Below are 23,653 nucleotides of genomic sequence, written 5' to 3' on the forward strand. Positions count from 1 at the left end.
ATAAAACTAGGGATGGAAAATGGTTTGGTAAGAGCAAAATATTAAGTAGAAGTCAGAGAAATTGCTTTCAAGTTGCAGCCAAATCATGGATGTAATTCTACAGTTGATTGATACTCTTTAGAGATTTAATGTACTCTTTGTCAAAGATGTGCTGTAGGATAAGTAATTCATGTGGCTGCAAAATGTAAGATACTTTAGAAATAACAGGTGGTTGCCATGTAGGCACAAGGGAAAGCACTTGACCTTGAATGGCAGCACAGGAGTGGGAATGTAAACAGGGTTGGATAACTGACTGTAGGGCTAACAAAGAGAAGGGACAGATCAGAGGTCAATTTTTCACCTGCATGTCATTAGAAGAATGGAAGAGGCCATGATAGAATTACTAAATTTAGGAGAAGTATCTGGTTATGGTTTCTTCAAAATCAAAGTGGAAATACATTAGCTACTGAAATACGCTAGTGCTCATTGAGTGTCAAATAGGAGTGGGCATTTTGGATATGGACTTTTTATTACTTGTAATTTATCTCAAAGAAATGGAAGCAGTTGTTTAACTAAAAAGTTACTTAATTTGAAATATTGAACAGAACAGACACTACATTGAATTGTCACACTAATGTCTGTTATGTATGAGATACTATGTACTAAGCTCCATACATTTGAAGAAGTTTTTGATCATGGCTGCCTGTCGCTGAAGATTGCAGTTAAGAGTTGGAGGCAGAAATAAAAAACACTGATTAAACTATAGTGTGATAGATAGATAGATAGATAGATAGATAAATAGATAGATAGATAGATAGATAGATTCAGTGACAAACATGTGCAGAGTATTTCTAGAACTAAAAGCAGAGAGCAAATCTCATTTACCCGAATCTGATAAATCGGCTAGTTTCTTTCTTATAACGGAGGCACATTATCCCTTCTTCATCTTCATAAGATGCAAAATAAATTTCCAACACTACAGTGAGCTATGGTATCCTAATTCTGTGGGTTCTGACCCAACAATCAAGTTAAATATTGTCCTAATACACATTATTTTGAGTAGACAAGATTATATAGATGGAAAGTTTTCGTGATTTTTTTATATGCATATACGCATTTTGTGTGGTTTGTACAGAGGTTCAAATGGTCAGTTGCTCAGAGATGCCCAGTAAATGCTGGAACAACTAGGAGACTTTTTATTTAGGTATTTCTCATTTACTTTTTTATTATTTTGGAAATATCCAAAAATCTCTGAGAAATGTGAGAATTGGTTTTGAGTATATAATACTGGAAAAGCTCCCATTAGTGTTTGTTTACAGGACCCACAGTGCTGGAAGTCTTTAACACCCTCCTGAAGCATCTGCGTCTCAGTGTTGAATTTGAAGCAAATGATTTACAGGGGGGATCTGTAGGCAGTGCTAACTTAAACTCAAGTTCCAAAGACAATGATGAGAAGATTGTGCAGAATGCTATCATCCAAACAATAGGTGAGTATAGTTCCCTTTTCCAAACTATTACGTAAAACAGTGATTAAAAAAGCTCTTGCTGAAAGTTATTTGTCTCTTACATTAGTCAAAGGCGAATGATTGCTTAGTCTTTTAAAAAACTTGATATTCTGAAGCAAACATAAGAATAGGGCAAAGAACACTATACCCTTCACCCACATTCATCTATTAATATTTTATGCCATTTATTTTATCATTTATGTTGTCTCTTCCTCTCCCTCCTCCTCTCCATTTCTCCATGTGTGCATATATGTATGTGTATGTGTACATATATGTGCATATATAAATATATACGTGTAGAGAGAGGTAGGTACGTACATATATCCTCATTTTTTCCCAAACCACTAGAGATTAAGTGCATATGCATCATGCTCTTTTACCACAGAGAATATTTCCAAAGAATAAGATTCTTACATAACCAGAATGCAGTTGTCAACATCAGTGAATTTAACAGTGGCATATACGTTAAACAGACTTCCACGTTTCAGTTTTGTCATTTGACCTAATGTCCTTTAGACCATGTTTTTCCTTACATCCAGGATTCAGTCTAGGATCATAAATTGCATTTAGTTGTAATATTTCTTTCGTTCCTTTAGTCTGGAACATTTCAGTTTTGATATGGGAGTTTTTAAGAGCATACCACCCCCTTTTAAAAAAAGAAATGTTCTCATTTGGGTTTGTCTGGTTGCTCATTCCTGGCTGGATACTACGTAAGTGATAAGGTTCCGCTCGGAGTATTGCCTACAGAGAGGGATGCAGTGTACTTTTGCTTCTCATTGGTGATGTGAGTTTTGATCACTCAAAGTGTTCTGTTTCTCTGTTGTACGGTTTCAGTTTTTATCCTTGCAAACAGTAAGCAGTCTCTGAGGATATGCTTTTAGACCATGTGGATATTCTGCTCTTCACCCAAATCTCCCCCTGAATTTAGTAACCATTCATAATTCTCACCTGAACCTGTCTTTACCATAATGTTGCAAATGGATGGTTTTCGAACTCGGCACTCCCTCCACAGCTGTCAGGTGGCACTCTGTGTTCTGCGGTGAGCAGGAGTCCCTTTTTCTTCCCTATGTATGTATGTAGGAATGCAGGTATTTATATCTTTATTATTGGTATGAGCTTTTGGATTTATATTTTCATGTTTCATAATTCATTCTGTATTTATTATTACATTTTGGTGCTGAAATCATCCCAGATTTGGCCAGTGGGAACTCCCATCTTCCATGTCTTTGTAACATCCCCCCATTTCTTTTGATCACAGCCTTACTGGTTTAAGCCTTTTCAGGCTCATTTTATATTTCCTGTCCCAGCCATGGAATCCGTCATTTCTCAAAGTGCTGTGGTTTCTTTTACTGGGGAATGGTATTAGAAACCAAGTTGTGGGGGCCACTACCTTGGGCTTTAATTTCATGTTTTTTTCCTTAAAAACATGGTAAAAGTTCAATAAAATGATAACTTCCTTTAAAAAAAAAAAAGCCATGAGAATTTTTGGGGGGAAATAAAGTGATCTGACTGTATTAAATAAAGTAAGATACAAATTAAATACAAATTAAACAAACTCCTATTCTACTTTAACCTTCCCCTCCTGATATCTTTAGAATATCCAGATCATGTTTTAATGTAACTGCATGATTGCTACAGTAATTTCAAAATTGAGTTGTATCCCTGGGTCTTAGTACCTAATTTCTAGTGGTTGCTAATAGTTTCTGCTAAAAATAGAGTCATACATAAATTTTTTTTGGAACCCAGTTTATGTCTTTTATCTGGGTAATTTTCCTATGTGTAGGCTACTTATTTATAATAGTTAGTCCTTTGGAATATGTCATACAAAGTTTCTCTTTTGTATCTTCTTTCTGAAGTTTTATGGGTGTACATCTGTGCATGATGCATCAGCATTCCACACTTAACATATTGAATGTGTATACTCAGCAGGCCCCATACTAGGATTTTGTGATGCGTATGGCTCTCCCCTTGTGGACACGTACGGTTGGTCTCCTTGGTGCCATACCGCTGTTTCAGCTCGCTACAGTCTTACACGCACAGAAATAATCCTCCTGAGGGCAAAGCCCCAGGTGCGTCTTATTTAGTACAGTAACACATAGTAGGTGCTTAAGTTTTTGGAGTGAGTGAAAAGACACAACAAAATGAAGTCCAATATTACCATGGAACCTCTATAGCAGAGACATTTTAGATAGATATTCCTTAAAACAATTAGATCCGTGTATGGTAAACCCAACTTTTATGAGGACTCTTAAATTTACTTGGATTATTTATGGATTTTCTGTGATATTTTAAGGTAAGATATCAGCTATTCTTGCTTTCACAGAATTAATTTGGATTGCTTTTGTGACTTCTAATTAATTCAGTGTTACTCTTTCCAGAATATTTATTTTTTCCAGTATTTTATTATAAAATATAGATATAATAGACTCAAGCAATATTTCTCTGACATACACATTCAAAATAACATGTGAAAATTAAAACATGAGAGAAAAGAAATGCAGTGTGGCGCAGTGAGTAAGATTTTTATTTAATTACACTTCTGATTCCCTCAGTATTTTCTTTTAGAAATTCTCAGTACTCTGGTAGTTACTAGGTCATGTGGATATTACTATTGGACTAGGAAGCAGGGCTGCTGTGCCTTTGGCACTTGACAATACAAGGTTGTTGGCCAAATTCGTTTTTTACGGTAGTCCAGAATCTAGCTCCCTGAAGTGTTCTTTCGTTCTTTCCAGTCAAGCATGAGGGGGGCTCCTCAGTACTTCCGCTCAGCAGTTCAAGTACAAACAGTGGGTATAGAAAATTAATTCCTTTCAGGACTCTCCTCCCAGTTGATTATGTTAGAAACTTATGCCCTCATGGTAATGACTGGCTTGCTTGGAACAGAAAATCAGTGTCTAGTTTTGCATGGTGATTAGCAACATGTCTAATTGGGTTCTTGCAAAGTTGAAAGTACCTTACAAGGAGGGAGGAGAGGGTAATAATAACATAAGCTTTGGCAATGAATGGCCCTCACCTCAGACCTGTTAGCTGTGTAGTTTTTTGGTTTGCGCTATTAACCTCTCTAATCCACATTTCCGCAAGAGGCAGCTGACGTTAATAAGAAATGGTACCGAGACTCATGGTTATTTTGAGGATCCGAATACAAAATAGTTTCTTAACCCCGTAGATAGTGCTTCTGAAGTGTTAGTTAGAATAGTATACTTTACTTGGATTGTGTAATGTTAACCTCATGAGATTTTTGTTTGATTGCTGAAGTGTGTGATAATGGGAAATGACTTTTATCCCCAGATCCAATCAGATGATAAATAGAACAATTTGAGTTTGCATAGATTAATTCCAATCATAGAAGTTTAAGAGTTAAATTGAAAAACTAATTTATTCTTAAATATTAAAAATGAGAAGGTTTTTGTAATGATTATACTGCATTTTGAGAAATGAACAAAACCAGCATGATTCAATACCTGTTCTGATCTTTCAAAGAAACAACAAAGTTTTAAGTTTGAGTAAGTGATAATTAAATGTTTTAAGTCTTCTAGACTAGGAAGTAAACCCATCAAAGGCTACAGCAGATAAATTTAAAATATCCATGAGATGTAAGAGTACATGAGAAAAATGACAAGTAAATAAGGTTTTGTGGGGTTTTTTGCATTAGTTGAATAATATATATTCAGTTAACCCACTGAGTTAGACTGTAAACCTGGTTCATTATAATGACATTCTATAGTATTTCAGCAATTGAAGCCAAAGTAGTGACCTGATTATTGACCTCTCTCTTCACCAAAATGTGACCTAATTACTGACTTCCTTACCAGAACAAGAATTTAGGCTCACAATATGTGAATAAGAGTTTCATCAGAAATACAGCCAGAGGGGTTTTTTTTTCCCTTTTTCTAAAAGTCCAGCTCAAATTGATGATGGTTTGCCATTATAAACCATATGCAAAAGATTTTTAGACATTTATTATTTTATCTAAGGATTAGTCTGTTATGTACATCTTTTACATGAGTAAAGGATTTCGAACAGAAGAAATTAGAATATCTTTAGAGTTTTGTTTTTTGAACTTTTAAAATTTTAATACAATTCAAATCAGTGTGCCAGGTTCATTTCAGCTCCTTCACTGCCAAACCTGGGGGCAGGGACTGCTTTAGTTTCTCTTTGTCTGTGATGACTGAGGTATAAAGGTATCCGCTACATTGAACTTGAAACTACACGTTATCCTTCCTTTTTTTGATCTTGCTGGGTATGGCATCCTTTTGCCTGGCTGTGAGCAGGAAGTCCTTGATTTCTTCAATTCCGTGAGGCATGGCTCCGAGGGGCACAGGGGAGGGCGGCCAGCACAGTAAGCGGCAAGAAGGGAGGATAGAAGAGGACTTCAGAGTTACATATATAATTTAAAGACATCATTTTACCACATATTGAAAGCTTTGGTTAAAAATATATTATGATTGAGTATTATGGAAAAATAACTTTCCATTTGTAAAATTTATCTTAACTTTATCTTAATATTTTCATAGGATTTTTTGGAAGTAACCTACCAGATTATCAGAGGTCAGAAATCATGATGTTCATTATGGGGAAAGTACCCGTTTTTGGAACATCCACCCATACTTTGGATATCAGTCAACTAGGGTATGCATCTGTAGTTTTCCTGTGTTCTCAAAGTATAAATTTTAAATTAATCTTGGGTTAAATTTAATTTAATGTTATAATATGTTTTTTTTATTTTTATTTTTTTTTATTTTTATTTTTTTTTTAAAGATTTTATTTATTTATTCAGCAGAGATAGAGACAGTCAGCGAGAGAGGGAACACAAGCAGGGGGAGTGGGAGAGGAAGAAGCAGGCTCATAGCGGAGGAGCCTGATGTGGGGCTCGATCCCATAACGCTGGGATCACGCCCTGAGCCGAAGGCAGACGCTTTAACCACTGTGCCACCCAGGCGCCCCATAATATGTTTTTTTTTAATCATTAGTAATAAAAATCCTGTGGAAATCATTGTTTTTCTGGCACTACATTGCTAAGCAATTTTATCAACATTGCCTGATTTTAGGATCAGTTTTCAGTATATTGTAAATTCTCAAATTTTCTATGTCTTACATTGACTAGGTTGAAGGTTTATTTGGCCTGGACATTGTCTATATACATACATAATGTAGGGTAAAGCTTTGCCAGAATGTTGACTTATTCCTAGAATTCTAGAACTGAAAGTGATTTTAAAGATCATATGTTTTGGCTCCCTCATTTTATAGTTTGATTTGATTTTACAACATGCTAAATAAAGCTTTAGTTAGGAAATTTTTTTTGTGTTTTTAATTTCATAAAGAAATGATAGTCTTATTTGATTTATATTTCTTTGACCACCAATTAAATAACCATTTTCCATTTGTTAGCTTTTCTTTTAATTGTCCGTTCGTATCTGCTTATTGATAAATGTTAAATAGGTAACTGTATTTGTCAATTTTATTTATGGTAAATATATTCTTACAGTGTCTTTAAATTGGGGTTGTTTTTCACTGTGTGTTCATATGATTGAATTATTGAATTCTCACATCATTACATTTGTAGGTCTGTTTTCATTGAGAGCCAATAGCTTTTTAATTTTTTAAATTTTTGTTTGTTTCTTACATATAACTCTTTAATTCATATGAAACTGACAAGTATAAAGTGAGTCATAACTTTAGCTAATAAATAGTCTATTTAAATCAAAATGAATAGAGTTTTAAAATCAAGTAATAATATAAGCAAATGAAATAATGTCAATGTCAATTACTATTAATAAGATAATACCAGTATTTTGTATGTCTTAGGGATTTGGGAACCAGGCGGATTCAGATAATGTTGCTGAGATCTTTACTTATGGTAAGGCATTTAAGATAAGTGAAGAATGCACTTACATTACTGAAGAGGTTGAAAGAATAGCTTCATGTTATCCATTTTTTCTTATATTGTAAGATACTATTTATGATTAGGTTTTTTTATGGTTTATGTACTTAAATATTTTATTTTATTCTTTTACTGTTTATTCCTCACTTCCGTCATCTTATTTGATCTTCATAATGATGAAATATACAGAGGATAGAAAGTATTGTGTTTTCTACACGAAGATGCCCGGGCTCAGGAGACTTGGAGTGGGAGGAGTGGAAGAGGTTCACCAAGGTCAATAAGCTGAAGACTAGAAGTTGGATGTGAAACCATGTTCTTTGTACAAATCATGCTGTTTCCTTCATACACTGACCAAATAAGGACTTCTCGTTTGGAAAAATAATTCAGCTATAAATAGATAAAAAGGAAAAGCATACCTAAAATGTGAAGTCCTCTGGTTATTTTATAGTAATTATTTTCATCTTTGATTTAACTATATCTAGTATAACGCCAGGAACAAAGTAGGAGCTGATTATTTGGAATGTGTGTCCTTCCACAGCCTTTAAAGATCTTTAAAATTTGTTTTAGGAAATCTTTATTGTACATGATCCATTGGAAAAAAAAAATTCTATTTATTTGAGAGAGGGAGAGAGCATGAGAGAGAGCGAGCAGAGTACGGGTAGGGGGTGGATGGAGGGCAGAGGGAGAAGCAGGCTCCCTGCTGAGTGGGAGCCCAATGCGGGGCCCAATCCCAGGATCCTGAGACCTGAGCTAAAGGCAGATGCTTAGCCAACTGAGCCACTTAGGTGCCCCGTTTTTTTCTTTTTTAAATAAATATTTCATACCTAGGGTTTAGTACAGAAATATCTTTTGTGTTTCATTTTTAATTCTGGTTATGGTATTTGCTATACAGAAGTTTTAAATCTAATATGGCCAGATTTATCAAACCTTTCATATGTATTTTATGATTTTTTATTTGTATCTTGTTTAAGAACTTTTGCCTACTCTTATAAGCACATTTTATCTAAATTTTTTTACAGAAATTTTTAAAATTCGGCTTTCCATAGCTAGATATTTGAAGTTTATTTTTGTATGTGGTGTGAAACTTGGATATATTTTTAACTCTTCTAGGCGGGTAGCAATTGTCCTAACCAGTTTCCTTTCTTGCTTATAAAATCACCGCCTTCCTATAATAAGTGCCCAAATATAAATACCCATATTCGCTTGTAATCCTGACTACAGAGACTCCCCACCTGAAACTTCTTCTGTTTCTAAGCCTTTTAATGAAACAAATACCCCGAGTAAATCATCTTGTCTCTAATCCTAATTGTACCAGAGTCACCTGAATGAATGTCTATGTGGGATGGTTAAAATGCTTAGTAGCATTTAAGCATATGCTCTTGAAAAGCTTTAAATTTAGAAGACAGAGATACATTCAGAAATGTCAAATCAAGTAATGAATAAAGTACAGCTTTACAAAATAAAAATATATTCCTGTTACCCTAAACTGCTTACTTCAAAAGAATAATTTGACAATTTAAATTTAAATTTTTCAGGTCTTACCTGTACTGTACTATTTGCTACCTAATAACCTTGTACTTACTACCTATTCCACAGATTCTTGACCTCTCTGAGCCTCTTTTCTGTTACAAAATGGGGATATACACTGATGACTGCCTCATAGGGATGTGGTGAAGAGGAAGTTAATATTCATACAGTACTGAGACTTGTGCCTGGCACATAGTAAATATGTGCTTTTATTAATTTTACTCTCTTTATTATGATGTTTTTGCAAATTCATTAAAATCCTGATTACTTTTTTTTTTTTTAGGATTTATTTATTTATTTATTTTAGAGGGAGAGCATGGTGGGGAGGGGCAGAAGGAAAAGGACAGGGAGGGAGAATTTTAAGCAGATTACACAGTGAACACAAGCTTGACGTGGGGCTCGATCTCATGACCCTGAGATCACACCCTGAGCGGAAACCAAGAGTCGGACACTTAACTGACTGCGTCACCCAGGTGCCCCAAAATCCTCATTAGCTTATAAATTTCCTTTTTGTTTTTCATTCAGGCTTACCTTCATACTTGCTGTTTCCCTAAATTTATGGTTTTTATAAAACAGTTTGAGAATTTTACCAAAGAAGGACTCATGACAAAGGTTTTTTGTTTCTTTGTTTTTCCTCCCTATAACCAGGTAACCTCTGGATACAAAGCAAAGACAATTGTTACTGCATTGCCTGGATCTTTTCTGGATCCTTTGTTATCACCATCCCTCATGGAAGACTATGAACTGAGACAGTTAGTCTTGGAAGTAATGCATAATCTCATGGATCGCCATGACAATAGGGCAAAACTCCGAGGGATCAGGTATGAGCCATTTTGAAATAGGCTTAGTGATAATGTTTTTAAATTCTCACATTAATGTATTCAAGTATTGTGATTTTTTTAATCTAAGATTTTTAAGTTTTAATTCAAAGTTTTATTTAATTGGTACTAGACAATTTACTATATTTTAAGATAGCAAGTGTTCGAAGGTCATTTAATGTACTTTCAGAGATCTCATCTACTAGTATTTACTAGTTACATGAATTTTATTTTGGTTTTGCTTTAAACTTAGGAATGAAAGGAGTCAAGATGAATGTAAGAGTTCCCCTTAATTGAGCTTGGTAATTCAGTAGTATCATTACATATAGGCTTATTTCAAATGCTCATTGAAATGTGTTAAATAGTTCAAACTCCTAACTGTGATTTGCCTTAGAAGACATGATATTATAACTCAATGTGCTATTCATTAAAAATTACATGTTGTCTCTAGAATAATACCAGATGTAGCTGACCTAAAGATAAAAAGAGAAAAAATTTGTAGACAAGATACAAGTTTCATGAAAAAGGTAAGATTATTTTCTTAAAAATAATGCATGATGTAAGTTATAGCTGTTTGAATTGTTAGGTAGTTTTATATTGATCTATGACTTTAAAAGGAAGCCATTGAATTCTGTAGAGTTGGAAATCTCAAACAGCCATCTTTAGCCTTCCCACATTACCGCAACATTCTTGATGGTGTCTCTTCCAGCCTGTGTTTAAGCTTTGGTGGATGCTGCAGTAGTTCTAAATTCTCCTTTGAGTAAAACGTCTCCCTGTAATTTCTGTCCTGCACTCCTCTCCACCCCAGGCACACACACTAATTCCACTTTTAGTGGCTTCAAGTTTTTGAAAATACTTATCACTATTGAATAAATAAATATAATGAGTGTTTTATGTTTTTGCTGTGTATTTGGTATTCATTGTTCTGTGCATTATTTGGGATATAAAGATGAGGTAGGCAGGATCTCTGCCCTTAAATGTAATATGTAACCAGATGTTCATTATGATTGGTTGAATTTTGTATGTCTGTTGGCAAATGGCTGAATTTAGAAAATTGTGACTCCTAAAGTTATTTAGCATATTGAATAATCTTTCTGTGTATTCTTCATCCAAAGCTTGAGCACTTAGTATTTGTCAGATTCTGAGCTCAACATTGAGAGATACAGCAGTATCCACGACACACATACCAAGTGGCCTCAAGATAATCTCAGTCTTGCTGGATAAGTGAGCCTTGGTCTTTAGAGGTGCAGGGAACAACAGACAGAGAGCCCCATAGGAAGACAGTTGCAGATATCTATAATCCGTGTTCTTCTGTGGCTCATCACTAGACCATCCATGCTTTGTCCCTGTCACCATCTTTTATTTTGCTGTCTCTGTTACTTTTGATTGCTGTGTTTCAAGTTAATGTCCCCACAGTTTAAAATCTTCATTTGAAAAATGATTTATAAAATAACAGTTACTAAATTAACGTGAATAAAATAATTCTTTAAGTTTGGCTCTGTTGTGTATGAAAAAAAGTGGTTAATAGGACAAAGGCATTAGCTCTTTTCAACTTTTACTTTTTTCAGTATTTCCTTATATTATCCAGTTAATGAAAGAAGTTGTTTCTCATAACTGAAGAACTTTTAATCATGATTAATAGAATGAATTTTGAAAACTCACTGATAACTAGCTTTTAAGCTTTGACTTTATATAATGACATTAAGCAATCCTGAATTTGGGGACTGGATTCATTTTATTTTATCTGGTATGACAGTGGTAGAAATAATCCTTTTTCCCATTAATTTTGCTAGCCAACTAATTTTCAAAGGGTCCAGTTGAACCAAAAGATTGGACTATTATTCCATGTCCAATTTTGAATTTTTTAAAGTTGTTCTCTGAATTGCTTATCCTTCGATTTTATAATTTAAAATAACTGGCTAAGCATTTGTTACCGTTAGTATAAACTTCTTTTTAGTGTATTTTTCTTTTGGTGCAATCTGTTCACTTTTTTTTTTTAAATCAAATTTTATTTTTACAACTGGACACCCTTTTTTCATTTACCTTCCAATTTATCCTCTCAGTCAAAACGCTGTTTGGTTTCCTTTGGCAACTTTAACTGGCACCTTGTGGAAATTTCGACAAAGACCTAAAGGAAAAAAAGTTGAGGTTCTGTAGCCAGGGGATGATGGCCTGCCCTTTGGATATTACTACCCATCCCAAAACTGCTCCATCCGAATGTTTTAGGGATGTCTTAAACATCAGGTCTGTGTTTGAAAACCTGTCCTGGGGCAGGAAGCCCGCACAGGTTACCCTGGGAGGTGCTGCTTCACCTCCTCCTTCCTAATGAAGCTGTCCTTGCAGGTACAAGGAAAAGCCACCGCCACTCAGTATCTCGTGGCTCACCTGGCAGGGCTCCTCTCCTAAAGCTAGAATCCTGACAAAATATCACCAGATGAAAGAGCTCTTGTTAATGGCTTCAGCAATTCAGGGTATCACTTAGCAAAAAAAGTACCAATTATTACGAAATACAAAATGCATGGGCATTATTACTCTGAAGTGAGCAACAATGTAGGCCCCCCACATGCCCGGCCTGTCCATGGCTCCATGTCGTCCACAGCAGATAGCAATCCCTGTGCTTTTATGAAAACGGGCTCCTTCATTTTCTTTACAGTTTGCCACCTAAATGTACATCTTTCGATTCTTGAACAATACAGTGTAGTTTTGTCAGTTTTTATATTTGTGTGAACGGAACCCTATGTTACATGTTCCTTTATGTTTTCTTTCATTTAGCTCTATTTTGGTAGAATTCATTCGTATGTGTAGCTGCGTAGTATTGTGTAACAGGAATATACCACAAGCTATCTGTTCTCCTGCTGGGGACATTTGAATTGTTTCTGGTTTGGGGTTGTTGCAGACAGGGTTGCTGTGAACGTTCTTGTACATGTGGTGTACTGCATGTAACTCCCATTTCTTTAAGGACTGTAGGAGAGACATTGCCAAGTAATGGGTTCTTCAGATTTATTAGACAATTCCAAACCACTTTGTGAAATCATCACACCAACTTACACCATATTATTATAGCGCATAATGTTAGATTTTAATGTTATCTAATCTGATGGGTATGTATGTAGTAGGTACAAAATCAACTTGAATTACTTAAGGAACCTGATGTCTAAACTCCCGTGTGTACAAGCTTTAATGTTAATGATGTTTAGGAACCATAGGATTCAAGAAAGGGGTTGGAGAGGGCCCAGTACATAGACCGTTGTTCCACACCCAGGTATGGAACAATTTGAGAGAAGCAAACTCTGGATTCAGAAGACTGTGTTCATCTTGTTCAGTCCTTTCCCCTAAAGTGAACAGTCAGGTTAACCTGCTGAGAAACAGGCCCAGAGTGTTAAGCTAAAGTCCCTCCACGTATGAGTGAATAGGCCCCTAGTCTTAACCCGGCTACTATTAGAATCACCTGGGGCTTCATGCTACAAAAATACTTGGGTTTCACCACTAACCAGCTAAATCATATTGGGGGTGGGCAGTGGAGAGGGTAGAAGCATGGTGGTCATTCCAGTTTCTCAATGATCGTAGCTTACAATTAGTGTTGAGAACCAGTGCAACAGCTTGAGTTAATTACTGCTAGTAATTAACCACATAAAGTACCACATAGTAATTAACCACATAATTTACCTTGTAAAGTCACTTAGACTTTCAATGGGGAACACGCTCTTATTTCTGTTAGCTCTCACTTAGCAAAGTTGGGCCTGTACCCAGGAATGCTTTAGATAGGAGAGGCTTTTCCATTCTGTATTAATATATTTAGATTAGTTTGGTTTAGGGGAAAACCTTTTGCAGTCCCTGGAGTGTTTCTGTAACCTCTCCCTTGTATAAGGCTTTAGGCTTGCCTTTGCTCATTCCATGTCAGAGTGTCATAGTGGAACCTGCAGATGCTCTTCCTCGGACAGCTCCCAACCCACCTCACAGGAGATCGCCTCCAAAGGCAAGAAAGCCTGAGTCCTCTTCCCCTTAGCCAGATGTCTGTTTTTTTATCCTTGCCAAGGCTGTATTGCAGAAGCATCTCCCATAACTCTGCCAGCTGTTTCAGCCTTTTCCCCAGTCTATGATTTGCTTTTGTCTTTTCAAATTATCACTAAAAGCATTTCATTGTTTACACTGGAACTCTTTCTTAGCTGCTATTTTTATTTCTGGTTACTGCTTCAACTCTGTCTTAGCTGGTAGTTGTATATTAGCATATCTGTTGATGTTGATAGTTGTAATACAATTTGACCATCTGATTATTAGCTTAAGTTTCTCTTCCATGTTATGTAATAAAAGCTACTTTGTAGGAGGTTATATGCATATGTATATGAAATCTGCCTCTACTACTCTTAAGCAAAATCATCTTTTTCCTCTGTCACTTCCCTTTTCAGAATGGGCAACAACTGTATCGGCACATATATTTGGGCTGTAAAGAGGAAGACAATGTTCAGAAGAACTATGAGCTACTTTATACTTCTCTTGCTCTTATAACTATTGAATTGGCCAATGAAGAAGTGGTTATTGATCTCATTCGTTTAGCCATTGCTTTACAGGTATGCTTTCATAATCTTTCAGTGAAGAAAACATTGTTTTTTATGAACTAGGCACCATCTTTAAAGTGGTTTTGCCTTTATCCAAGTATCCAAGAACATGAATTTTAAAAGGGAGGTGTCTAGTTTTAAACAGAAGGTACTCCAGGTTATGATCATATTCATTCTTTTAACAAATATTGAGTGAGCATTAGCTGTGTGCCAGATTTGCTCAGAGCCTTGGGAGTACTGTGAAGAGGGGGCAGTGTGGCCCTTCCACCCATACTCTGTCTAGTGGGGAAAAGGGTTGTTGCATAGTCATTACATATGTAGCTGTCTCATTGGAGTGTGCAAAGGACAGTGTGTGATGGGAATATGTATCAGATAGGTATTTTAGTGCAAGACATAAATGTGTACATGTGCATGTATACACACACACACGTGTGTGTGTATTTGTCTATCCCCCCGCCCCCTGAAAGACTTTCCTAAGAAAGAGCTATTTGAGAGATTGAACTCTCCTGTAAATGGACATTTATTCTCCTTTCAGAATTCTTTAAAAAAACAACTTCTTAGAAGGTAACATTTTTATCAGCAGTCCACAAACGACCTGCAGTTTTTCTGTGTAATCATAGAGAAAGCACTAATGGAGCATAAGACGTTGATCTGTCAGCCATGTTTGTTTTTTTATTAAAGGACAGTGCAATTATCAATGAGGATAATTTGCCCATGTTCCATCGCTGTGGGATCATGGCACTGGTGGCGGCATACCTCAACTTTGTAAGTCAGATGATAGCTGTCCCTGCATTTTGTCAACATGTTAGCAAGGTAAGATGTTTGGAAAAGTCCTTCAACTTAATTTTTGTATAAAAATGGCTGATTTTCCCCCAGTTCTGATTATTTTTAATTTTGATGATTGTGTATCAAATTCTAAAGATTATGCTGTAAAAGTATGCATCACTTTTTCAGTAGTGACTTAATTGAAACTAAAGTAAAACTACAACTAGTGTTCATATTTTCTTTGATGCCTGTTGCTTTATTAGAATTTTTTTGTATAGTGGTCAAGTAGAATGCATGGTTTTCTTCTAGAATGTCATGTGAATTCTTACATAATTGTTTTCTTTTTAAGCCATTATGAATCTCAGTATCTAAATTATTTTTAGTTATACTGTTTTATACTATTTTAGTTATTGGGTTTTTTTTTAAGATTTTATTTATTTATTTATTTGACAGAGAGAGATAGCCAGCGAGAGCGGGAACACAAAGCAGGGGGAGTGGGAGAGGAAGAAGCAGGTTCCCAGCAGAGCAGGGAGCCTGATGTGGGGCTCGATCCCAGGACCCTGGGATCAGGCCCTGAGCCGAAGGCAGACTCTTAACAACTAAGTCACTCAGGCGCCCCTATTTTAGTTATTGTTTTGAACCAGTCTATTTGAGCCATGTCTCCAAGGTTGAATTATTGAGGAAAACATTCGTTAGAGATTTGTCTTGTGTTATTCAATTATATTCAGCTTTTGTCAGCAATAACTCATTAAATAGCTACTTGCATAATTTAATATGCATTTCAGAGCCTCTAACTTACCTGGCAGAGAAAGTCCACTGTAATTTTTATTCTTTAAAGATACTGGTCAAGGAGAGCCTCATTTTTCTGATATTGGAAGTGCATCTCTCAGTCCATGCTAAAATGCAGGCTTTTAGTGCATTCTAAGAAATAAAACTCATTCATTCATTAGACAAATGGTTGACTATCTGATGCCTGCCCTTAGAGATAAAATACTTCAAAAGCAGAGGTTCCCCTCGGAGTTGCTCACAGTGGCACAGAGGAGCCCGGCCTCAGAAGTGCATTGAGACCTCACACACACGCTACAGAAGGAGGCTCGGGAGAGTGAGGGTGCTCACAGCCTTGGGCTTTGTCAGGGGGTTTCCAACGCAGTGGCACTCGAGAAAATACATGTTCTTATCCTTTTATAGTAGGTTCAATCAAATATAATACATCATTGTTTTTGGTACTGCATGCATTATTTTATTGTCATGGTTTTGTTACCTTCTGAATTTTTAAAATAATAAATGTGAAAATAAAATGATCTCTGCATGTGGGCTCTAAACATAGCTTAAAGTCCAAAATAAAGTGCTGGTATTTTTATAAATGTTTAATTTCTGTGTTTTTAGTTTTCCAGATTTTCAGAGCCAGGTCCTGAGGAGTGAGGTTTTTGATTTTTTTGTTTTGTTTTTGGGTATTTTTCAGGTTATTGAAATTCGAACTATGGAAGCCCCGTATTTTCTACCAGAGCATATTTTCAGAGATAAGTGCATGTATGTTAATTCTTTACATTTTAAGGAAGAGGCACTGGCTTGAGAAACCAGTCAGTGATGATTATAAAGGAGTAAAGTGTTGTTAGAATATTTTCGTATATTTTGTATTTCTGTCATTTAATACATCTGACTTCCTTACTATAAAAGTTCTTGTACATTATAAGTGTAGACTCATGCACAGAGTCGACCTTTGATGAAAAAAAATTACCTTACCTCTTTTTAATATAGAGATATATCTCTTAAATATAGCATGTTCTCAAATATAAATAAGCATTTCTTTAAGAGAATACAGTATTCTGGTCAAGAATTTCAGTAATATATAACAGCATTCACAAAACGATGGGACAGAGACTATTAAGGAAAATCGGTGTTACACCCTACACTGTCCCTTGCTCTTGAAACAACATATATGTGAACTATACTTTATTCAGACTTTGGGGCTGTAAAAGCAGTGTGATATTGAAAGCATCACCATAAGATATCAGACAGTTGGAGAAGAAAGTGGACCTTTATGTGATTGGTCAGGTGTTTCTTATCACTTCATGGGCTGGTAAGTGTTTCATTAGCAATCACTGAGCTGCAGTTTGATTTTCTTCTCTCAGTTTTAATTAGCATGCAGGTTAAAGCTGAATTCAGTCCATCTTTAGTCCTTCATCATTTAATGCGTGAATACCCACAGAATAATTAAAGGCTGACTTCCCCATTGGAACGTTATTGGAGAAGGAATCACAGCAGAATGCTTAACATATGGGACTACATACCATGTGTTTTTATAGTCAGATTGGTCACCAAAAATACACTGATTTTTTATCACTAATTACAGTTTAAGTTGTGTTTATATTTATATTTAGGCTTTGATCTAGCATGCTTGCATATTAACTTATTTTTGCTTAGTAATTTAAATAATGCTGAATGACTTTTGTTTTGATCAACCCGACAGGCTTCCAAAATCTTTAGAGAAGCATGACAAAAATTTATACTTTTTGACGAACAAGATTGCAGAGTCACTAGGTGGAAGTGGCTACAGTGTTGAGAGGTTGTCAGTACCGTATGTACCACAAGTAACAGGTAAGAGGAGGGTAGTTGGACTCTAACCCTGGTGATTACGTTTCCGTAATTTTTCCATTAACCCAATTAGCAATGAGTTTGTATACATATTTTATCACAGTTTTTCAAATGCTTAGAAGGTTTTACTTCCACTTTAAAAGTTTCCTTTTGAAAACCTTTAGTAATGATTTTATCATGAACAAATGGAGTCCTTAAGTGATTGTTAGTATTATACTTAACATATTATAGTACTTTAAACAGAGAAGCCCATGGAAATCTTCTCTCATTAACCCATTTTGTCTTTGACTTACGGAAATATATGTAAATTGTTTAATGAGTGATTCGTGACTGTTGAGCTGAATGAATCAGGTAACTGCTTTCATTGGAAAGAGTGCTATCTGCTCTGTAAAAGGCCTGCAGACCCTTTAAGTTAAGAATGTGTTTTCCTCTGTGCACCATGTATTTCCTTCCATTCTTTTCATTGCCTCAAATAATTCTGTTGTTTTTAAGGCAGAACTACATAGTGTCTTGCATTCAGTGTTTAACAGCTGATGTCAGAGTCTCTCTGTCCTATGCCTTCATTGTCATTTGATGGTCGTATAAGTATTAAATTTGGTAAAAGAACTACTTCTTGCTTTGGGGACACCTCTGTTCTATATGAGAACGGTTTGAATTAGGTGGTTTTCTGGGTTAATCACTACAAATAGCATAATCTTTATAAATAACTGTCTTTTTTATAATGTGGATCCCAAACACGCACATTTATTCTAATGTTAGTTCACAACCCTCTGAGTCGTCAATGAATGCTTTTGCATTTTCTTTTACATTCTATACTATGAAAAGTTCTATACCTCATGAATTCCTTGGGGATATAACAGTAGTACAGTTTTGTAATTTAAAAAAATTTTTTTAAAAGACCTTAAAAATATTTCATTCTTATAATTTGGATTTAGCTCTCTTTCCTTCAGGCAAAAAACCTCATAAACCCAGGCACAAGCACAAAGGTAAATCCACGTGTCCGTTTGGCCTGCCCTTCCCTCACCTGTCCTCTAGGAAAATAGCTTAATAAAATTTGCCTTTTAGAAATGGAGCCAGTGGCCTGTGAATTTTATGTAGTTATAAGTTCCGTGGTTATTTCCCTTTACCTTCCCAGTAGCCGTAGTATATTTTCACCCTTGCTGTTTCCTTTTACCCTGTTCCTTTAACAGATGGGACTCTTAACAAGTAACAATCTTTAATGAAAATTATGGTACTTTCCGTTGTTTTAACAGGTGGTTTGGCTCTTCTCCCGCAATAGATATATTCTCATTCTTATTGCCTCTCTATCATTGACTGAGAGAATTCTGAATATTTCGTTATATATTTAATTATGTAACTGCATAGAAATCCCTCAGTGTGAATAAGGTTTTTCTGATTTATAAAAACTTTGATAGTTTAGAACCACTCTGTGGCACGTACGTCCTGTCTTCATACAGAAAGAGTCTGAAGATGCAGTGATAACTTTATGGTATAATCAATTGCTTATTAAAATATTTTTGCTGGGTAACCATCAGACACTCATTTTTAAAAATAAGGGATTTAAGAAGAATATATCAAGAGAAAAAGCAAAACATACTTAGTTTGCTGTGTATCATGCCTATACCTTCATCCTGAAAATATTAGCAGTCATTTAGTATGCATTAACTCGGTGCCAGTCACTGAGAGACGCACTTGTGTTCATTTTCTCATTTAATCCTTAAAGGTTTGGTGAAGTAGGTAGCATTGTCTTGTTTACAAAGGAGAATAATGAGGTAGAAACTAAATGATTTGATTAGGTAGCACTACTGTTTTCCATATACATAAAGATTGTTCAGTCATCCCTACTGATCCAGATTGGTTTTTTTCATGTGTTCCATAAACCATGACTGAGTGCCTACTCTGTATTGAACATTGTTGTGGTTTCTGAAGGTAGAAAGATGTTAGGGATTAAAATTTGGTGGAGAAGGCAGGCACATGATTGAAATATAATGGTAATTGATTCTAAAGAAAGAAGAATGGTCTGCCTAAAGTTCCACCAACAGTTCAAAAACTGTTGGTGACTGACATATAGTAAGTGGTCCCTATGTGTAAGGTGGTTATAGCATTTTTCTTTTATCCCAAATCAACCTAGAACTTGAGTGAATAGTGTAAGTCTAGGCATGTGCTTAATACTCCTCCGTGAGGGGGTACAGTAATACCCCTCAGCTAGATCAATCAGAGGTGTCAGTGGCTGTAGTAAACTTGTATAATTAGGTGTTTATGAGTATTTACAGTTCCAGCTTCAATGCAAAGAGAAGTAAGAATGAACAAAACAGGTCAGAGTCCCTACTTTCACAGAACTGACAGTTTCATCAACTGGGTTCCTCATCTGGACCACGAAGCACAGATTATTTTAGTGACTGTTTTCTCAGTTCCCCCCTGATGGCGTTTTACCAGTTTTATTCGAGATGCATAAGAAAGAGGATAATTCATTATACAATTTGTCTCGAACAGGACAAATAACTGGACAGTTACAGCAGACCTTCAGGGCTGTGATCCTCTAGAGAAGTTTGGGTGTCTCAGGCAGCAGCTAGGAGAGGATTTGGTCTAGATTTGGTGGGCCAGGGGTGTCTTCCAAAGGGAACAACTCCTAGGCTGAGCCTGAAGCAGATGTTAGGCAAGTGTTTCCTTCAGAAGCGTGACGGCGTGTGTGACAGAATGATGTAGGCAAGAACATCATTCTTCAAGGAATTAGTATGAAGTTTGTGTATTTACACTGAATCCGAGGAGTAGGTTATTATAAAAGCAGGTTGAATAGTTTGCACTGTTCTGTAAGCAGTGGGGAATTAAGGAGTGATTTTAAACAGGGTAGACATTGTACAAGTATTACTCTGATGGTTGTCCAGCAGAGTGGGGATGGAGCACCCATTTAGAATGCTCTTCAGTGATTAGGAGTGATGACCATGGCCTGCACTACGTGAGAATACAGAGAAGTATTCCAGAAACACCTACAAGAAAGAATTGAAAGCAGTTGGTTGGTATGAGGGGACAAGGAGAAAGCCAAAGATTTGTCTTGGTTTCTGCCTTGGACGCTTGGGTGGATGGCTAACTGCTGAGGGTAAGAGCAGAGTGTATTTGCTGCTTCAATTCCTTTTCCTTGCGGGCGGGGGGGAGCTGGGTGATATAACTGGGTTTAAGTGAGGAAAGGAAAAGATAACGCATTTCAGATGTAACTGTCTATACGTTGTTTTGAATCTTGGATGATAGAAGGATGGAGTTTTTATTCACAGAAATGAACAGGAAAAAGTGTGTAGTTGAGGGGATCAGCCTCTTGCTGAGTATCTTTGACAGTGAGCAGCCAAGTAGGATGCGCTGTAGGCGGCTAAGAGTCAGGGATGGGTTTGTGTGGGAGTCCAGAGGTTGTAATGAGCATAGTTCTAAGAATTGCTTCTAAACTCCAAGTTCTACTTAGAAACAAGAAGAAGAGACGATGGTCACCGTTGTGAATAGCAGATACAGAAAGCGGAGCAGGAGGAGGGACAGGAAGGTGGCGAGGGCACAGCAAGCAGTGTCTGGGTTACCCCAGCCCATGTCGAGGACGGGAAGCAGCGGTCTCCCCCGAGTGTGTGTGTATCAGACACTGAGATGGTGACAGGGCAGTTCTCTAGACAGCAGAGCGGTGCAGTCCATGGAGGCTGCAGTGAGGCCGCATTTCAATAGGCTTGGAAAAGCAGGTCAGGAATAGACACAGATGGCCCACGGGGACGAGGGGCATTATCTTCATAAGCTGTTTTAGAAACCTTACTTTCGTGTAGATGTCCATGATATCTGATTACAGTTGTACCTGGGCTGTTCTGCAGTCACCTGTAAGCAGGTGATTGTATAGGTCAAAAGAATGAAATTCTGAGAATATTAGAGTTTCCCATTACATTTTATTTTCTTCCCTTTAAAAATTTTTAATCTTCTTAAACCTATTCCCTCTGGACTATGTTCTTACTGATTTTTGCCACCCAGTGATTCCTTCCCTGCCCTCATGCCTCTCGTCCCCTTTTATTTTTATCTTCAACCTAAAGCTGACTCTTCTATGCTACCCATCAGCCTTTGTATGTTAGCCTAGAAGTTCTTTTATAGGATTTTTTTGTGAGAAGCAGGCTGTTATTCCTGAGTTCTGATGAGGCCTTGACAGTTGACCAACTTAGACGGTAAAAGCAAGTCAGCAGTGATGACCACGTACTACTTTGTAGCGGTTCCACTGATGTCATTCTGTTTGGTAATTTATATCAGAACATATGCTCATGAAGGAAAAACAAAGAGTACAGGTCTAGGTCACAGCCACAAGCAGGAGGTGAAGTATTTTCCGTCTGAAAACCGTAGCAGAGCAGTCTGTGTTGATGTGTCACAGTTGAGTATGTGCGCATCCGTACCTCCAGCCTTCTGACAGCAGAACCTCAGTGAATCCTGCAGGGTCCCTGCGAAGCAGAGAGTCTGTCCCTGAACTCCTGCTGTGATTGCCAAGATAAGGCATTAATTTACATGTCTTAGTACAAGGCCCAGGAAATGTTTGAAGGGTGATATTGATGGAAGGGTGATAGGGGAAGATCAGTCATAAGTGATAGTAAGCTTTTGTATCTGGAAGAAAGAGGGGTAAGTAGAAATAATTGGAGTAATATTTAAAATTTTAAGAAAGTGATATATTCATTTAGGCTTTAAAAGATATGAGAATTTATATAGTGGGAGGATATAAAAGAGGGCAAGTAATAAAGTGTTTCCAGAGGGGTTTCTGTTTCTAGAAAAGCATGGAAGGCAGGAGGCCAAAGCATGCTCAGAGATGGGAGAATAGCACACTATACTTGAACATTAGATACATTAGGTTAGGAAGCAGTTGAAGTTACTCTTGGTAAGATCTGAACAGAAACCCCAGAATGGCTGTTTAATTCATCAAGAAGTAGGTGGCTTGGTAGAGTGATATGGTTAGTGTTTTAAGAAACTTATGATGGTGGCATATAGGGAATATTGTAGAAAGGGCTGTTATTGGTCAGGGTGGACTGGGTCAGTGATTCTCATCTGAGGGTGATTTTGCCCTTGCCAGGAAACATTTGTCAATCCTGGAGACATTTTTAGTTATCGCCACTGTGGGGCAAGGGAAGGTGGGATAGCCCTACTGGCTTCTAGTGGGTAGAAGCTAAACATTCTGTAATACACAGAAACCGCCCCCCCCCACCACAAGAATTATCTGGTCCCAAATATTAGTAGTGCCAAGCTTTAACCCTGGCTAAGTTAAGTTGTGATAACAAACAATCATAGGTTCTTAGTGGTTTAAAGCAGTAAAGATTTGTTGCTCTAATTAACTTTGCATAACTTCATAGCATCCATACCTGGAATCCAGGCTGATGGAGCGGCTGCTCTCTGGAATACCATTTGTACTTTATTGGCCAGAACTAGTTACATAGTCCCTCTAAACCACAAAGAAGCTAGAATTGCAGTCCTACTCTCTGCCTAGAAAGAGGGTGAACGACCATATTTGATCACCAGCATTAATTACCACCATGGAGTAGAAGAGTGGTCAGTAACAAACTAGTTTCTTGGGGCGCCTGGATGGCTCAGTCGTTAAGCGTCTGCCTTCGGCTCAGGTCATGATCCCAGGGTCCTGGGATCGAGCCCTGCATCGGGCTCCCTGCACAGCGGGAAGCCTGCTTCTTCCTCTCCCACTCCCCCTGCTTGTGTTGCTTCTCTCGCTGTGTGTCTCTCTCTGTCCAATAAATAAAATCTTTAAAAAAAAAAAAAAGAAAGAAAAAACCAGTTTCTTCATCTGTGCTGGCCTTCTTATAGTTCTTCATTCTTGACTCTTTCCGTAGAAGAAAATCTCAGTATATATAAAATAGGATTAGAAAGATGACGTGTTGCCAGATTATGAAGTGACTGTGCTCTCAGACATAGATTCTAGACCCGAGCTTCCCAGCTGCTGTTGGGAACATTCCAGGTGTGTCTGGATATTGATCTCCTTAGCCGTTCTAGTAGCTGCATAGGGGCTGGAGCTGTCAGAACCTA

At 36.9% G+C, this 23,653-nt stretch overlaps 1 protein-coding gene and 1 pseudogene across 4 annotated transcripts in view; one reads left to right on the top strand and one right to left on the bottom strand.

Annotated features, from left to right (window-relative positions):
- EFR3A (EFR3 homolog A) overlaps positions 1-23,653 on the top strand; it is a 106,137-nt gene that overhangs the window by 65,539 nt on the left and 16,945 nt on the right. For all 4 annotated transcript variants that reach the window (XM_026495395.4, XM_026495397.4, XM_057308165.1 and 1 more), the window contains 9 exons: positions 1,299-1,466; positions 5,999-6,113; positions 7,290-7,341; positions 9,541-9,713; positions 10,162-10,237; positions 14,117-14,278; positions 14,948-15,079; positions 16,494-16,561; positions 17,502-17,629. In XM_026495395.4, coding sequence (XP_026351180.1) covers positions 1,299-1,466; positions 5,999-6,113; positions 7,290-7,341; positions 9,541-9,713; positions 10,162-10,237; positions 14,117-14,278; positions 14,948-15,079; positions 16,494-16,561; positions 17,502-17,629 — 1,074 coding nt within the window. The remainder of the gene's footprint in view (positions 1-1,298; positions 1,467-5,998; positions 6,114-7,289; positions 7,342-9,540; positions 9,714-10,161; positions 10,238-14,116; positions 14,279-14,947; positions 15,080-16,493; positions 16,562-17,501; positions 17,630-23,653) is intronic.
- Positions 5,585-5,788, bottom strand: LOC113252713 (60S ribosomal protein L38-like; annotated as a pseudogene).

Source organism: Ursus arctos, unplaced genomic scaffold (assembly GCF_023065955.2).
Source record: "Ursus arctos isolate Adak ecotype North America unplaced genomic scaffold, UrsArc2.0 scaffold_6, whole genome shotgun sequence".
In the NCBI taxonomy this organism is placed as follows: Eukaryota; Metazoa; Chordata; class Mammalia; order Carnivora; family Ursidae; genus Ursus; species Ursus arctos.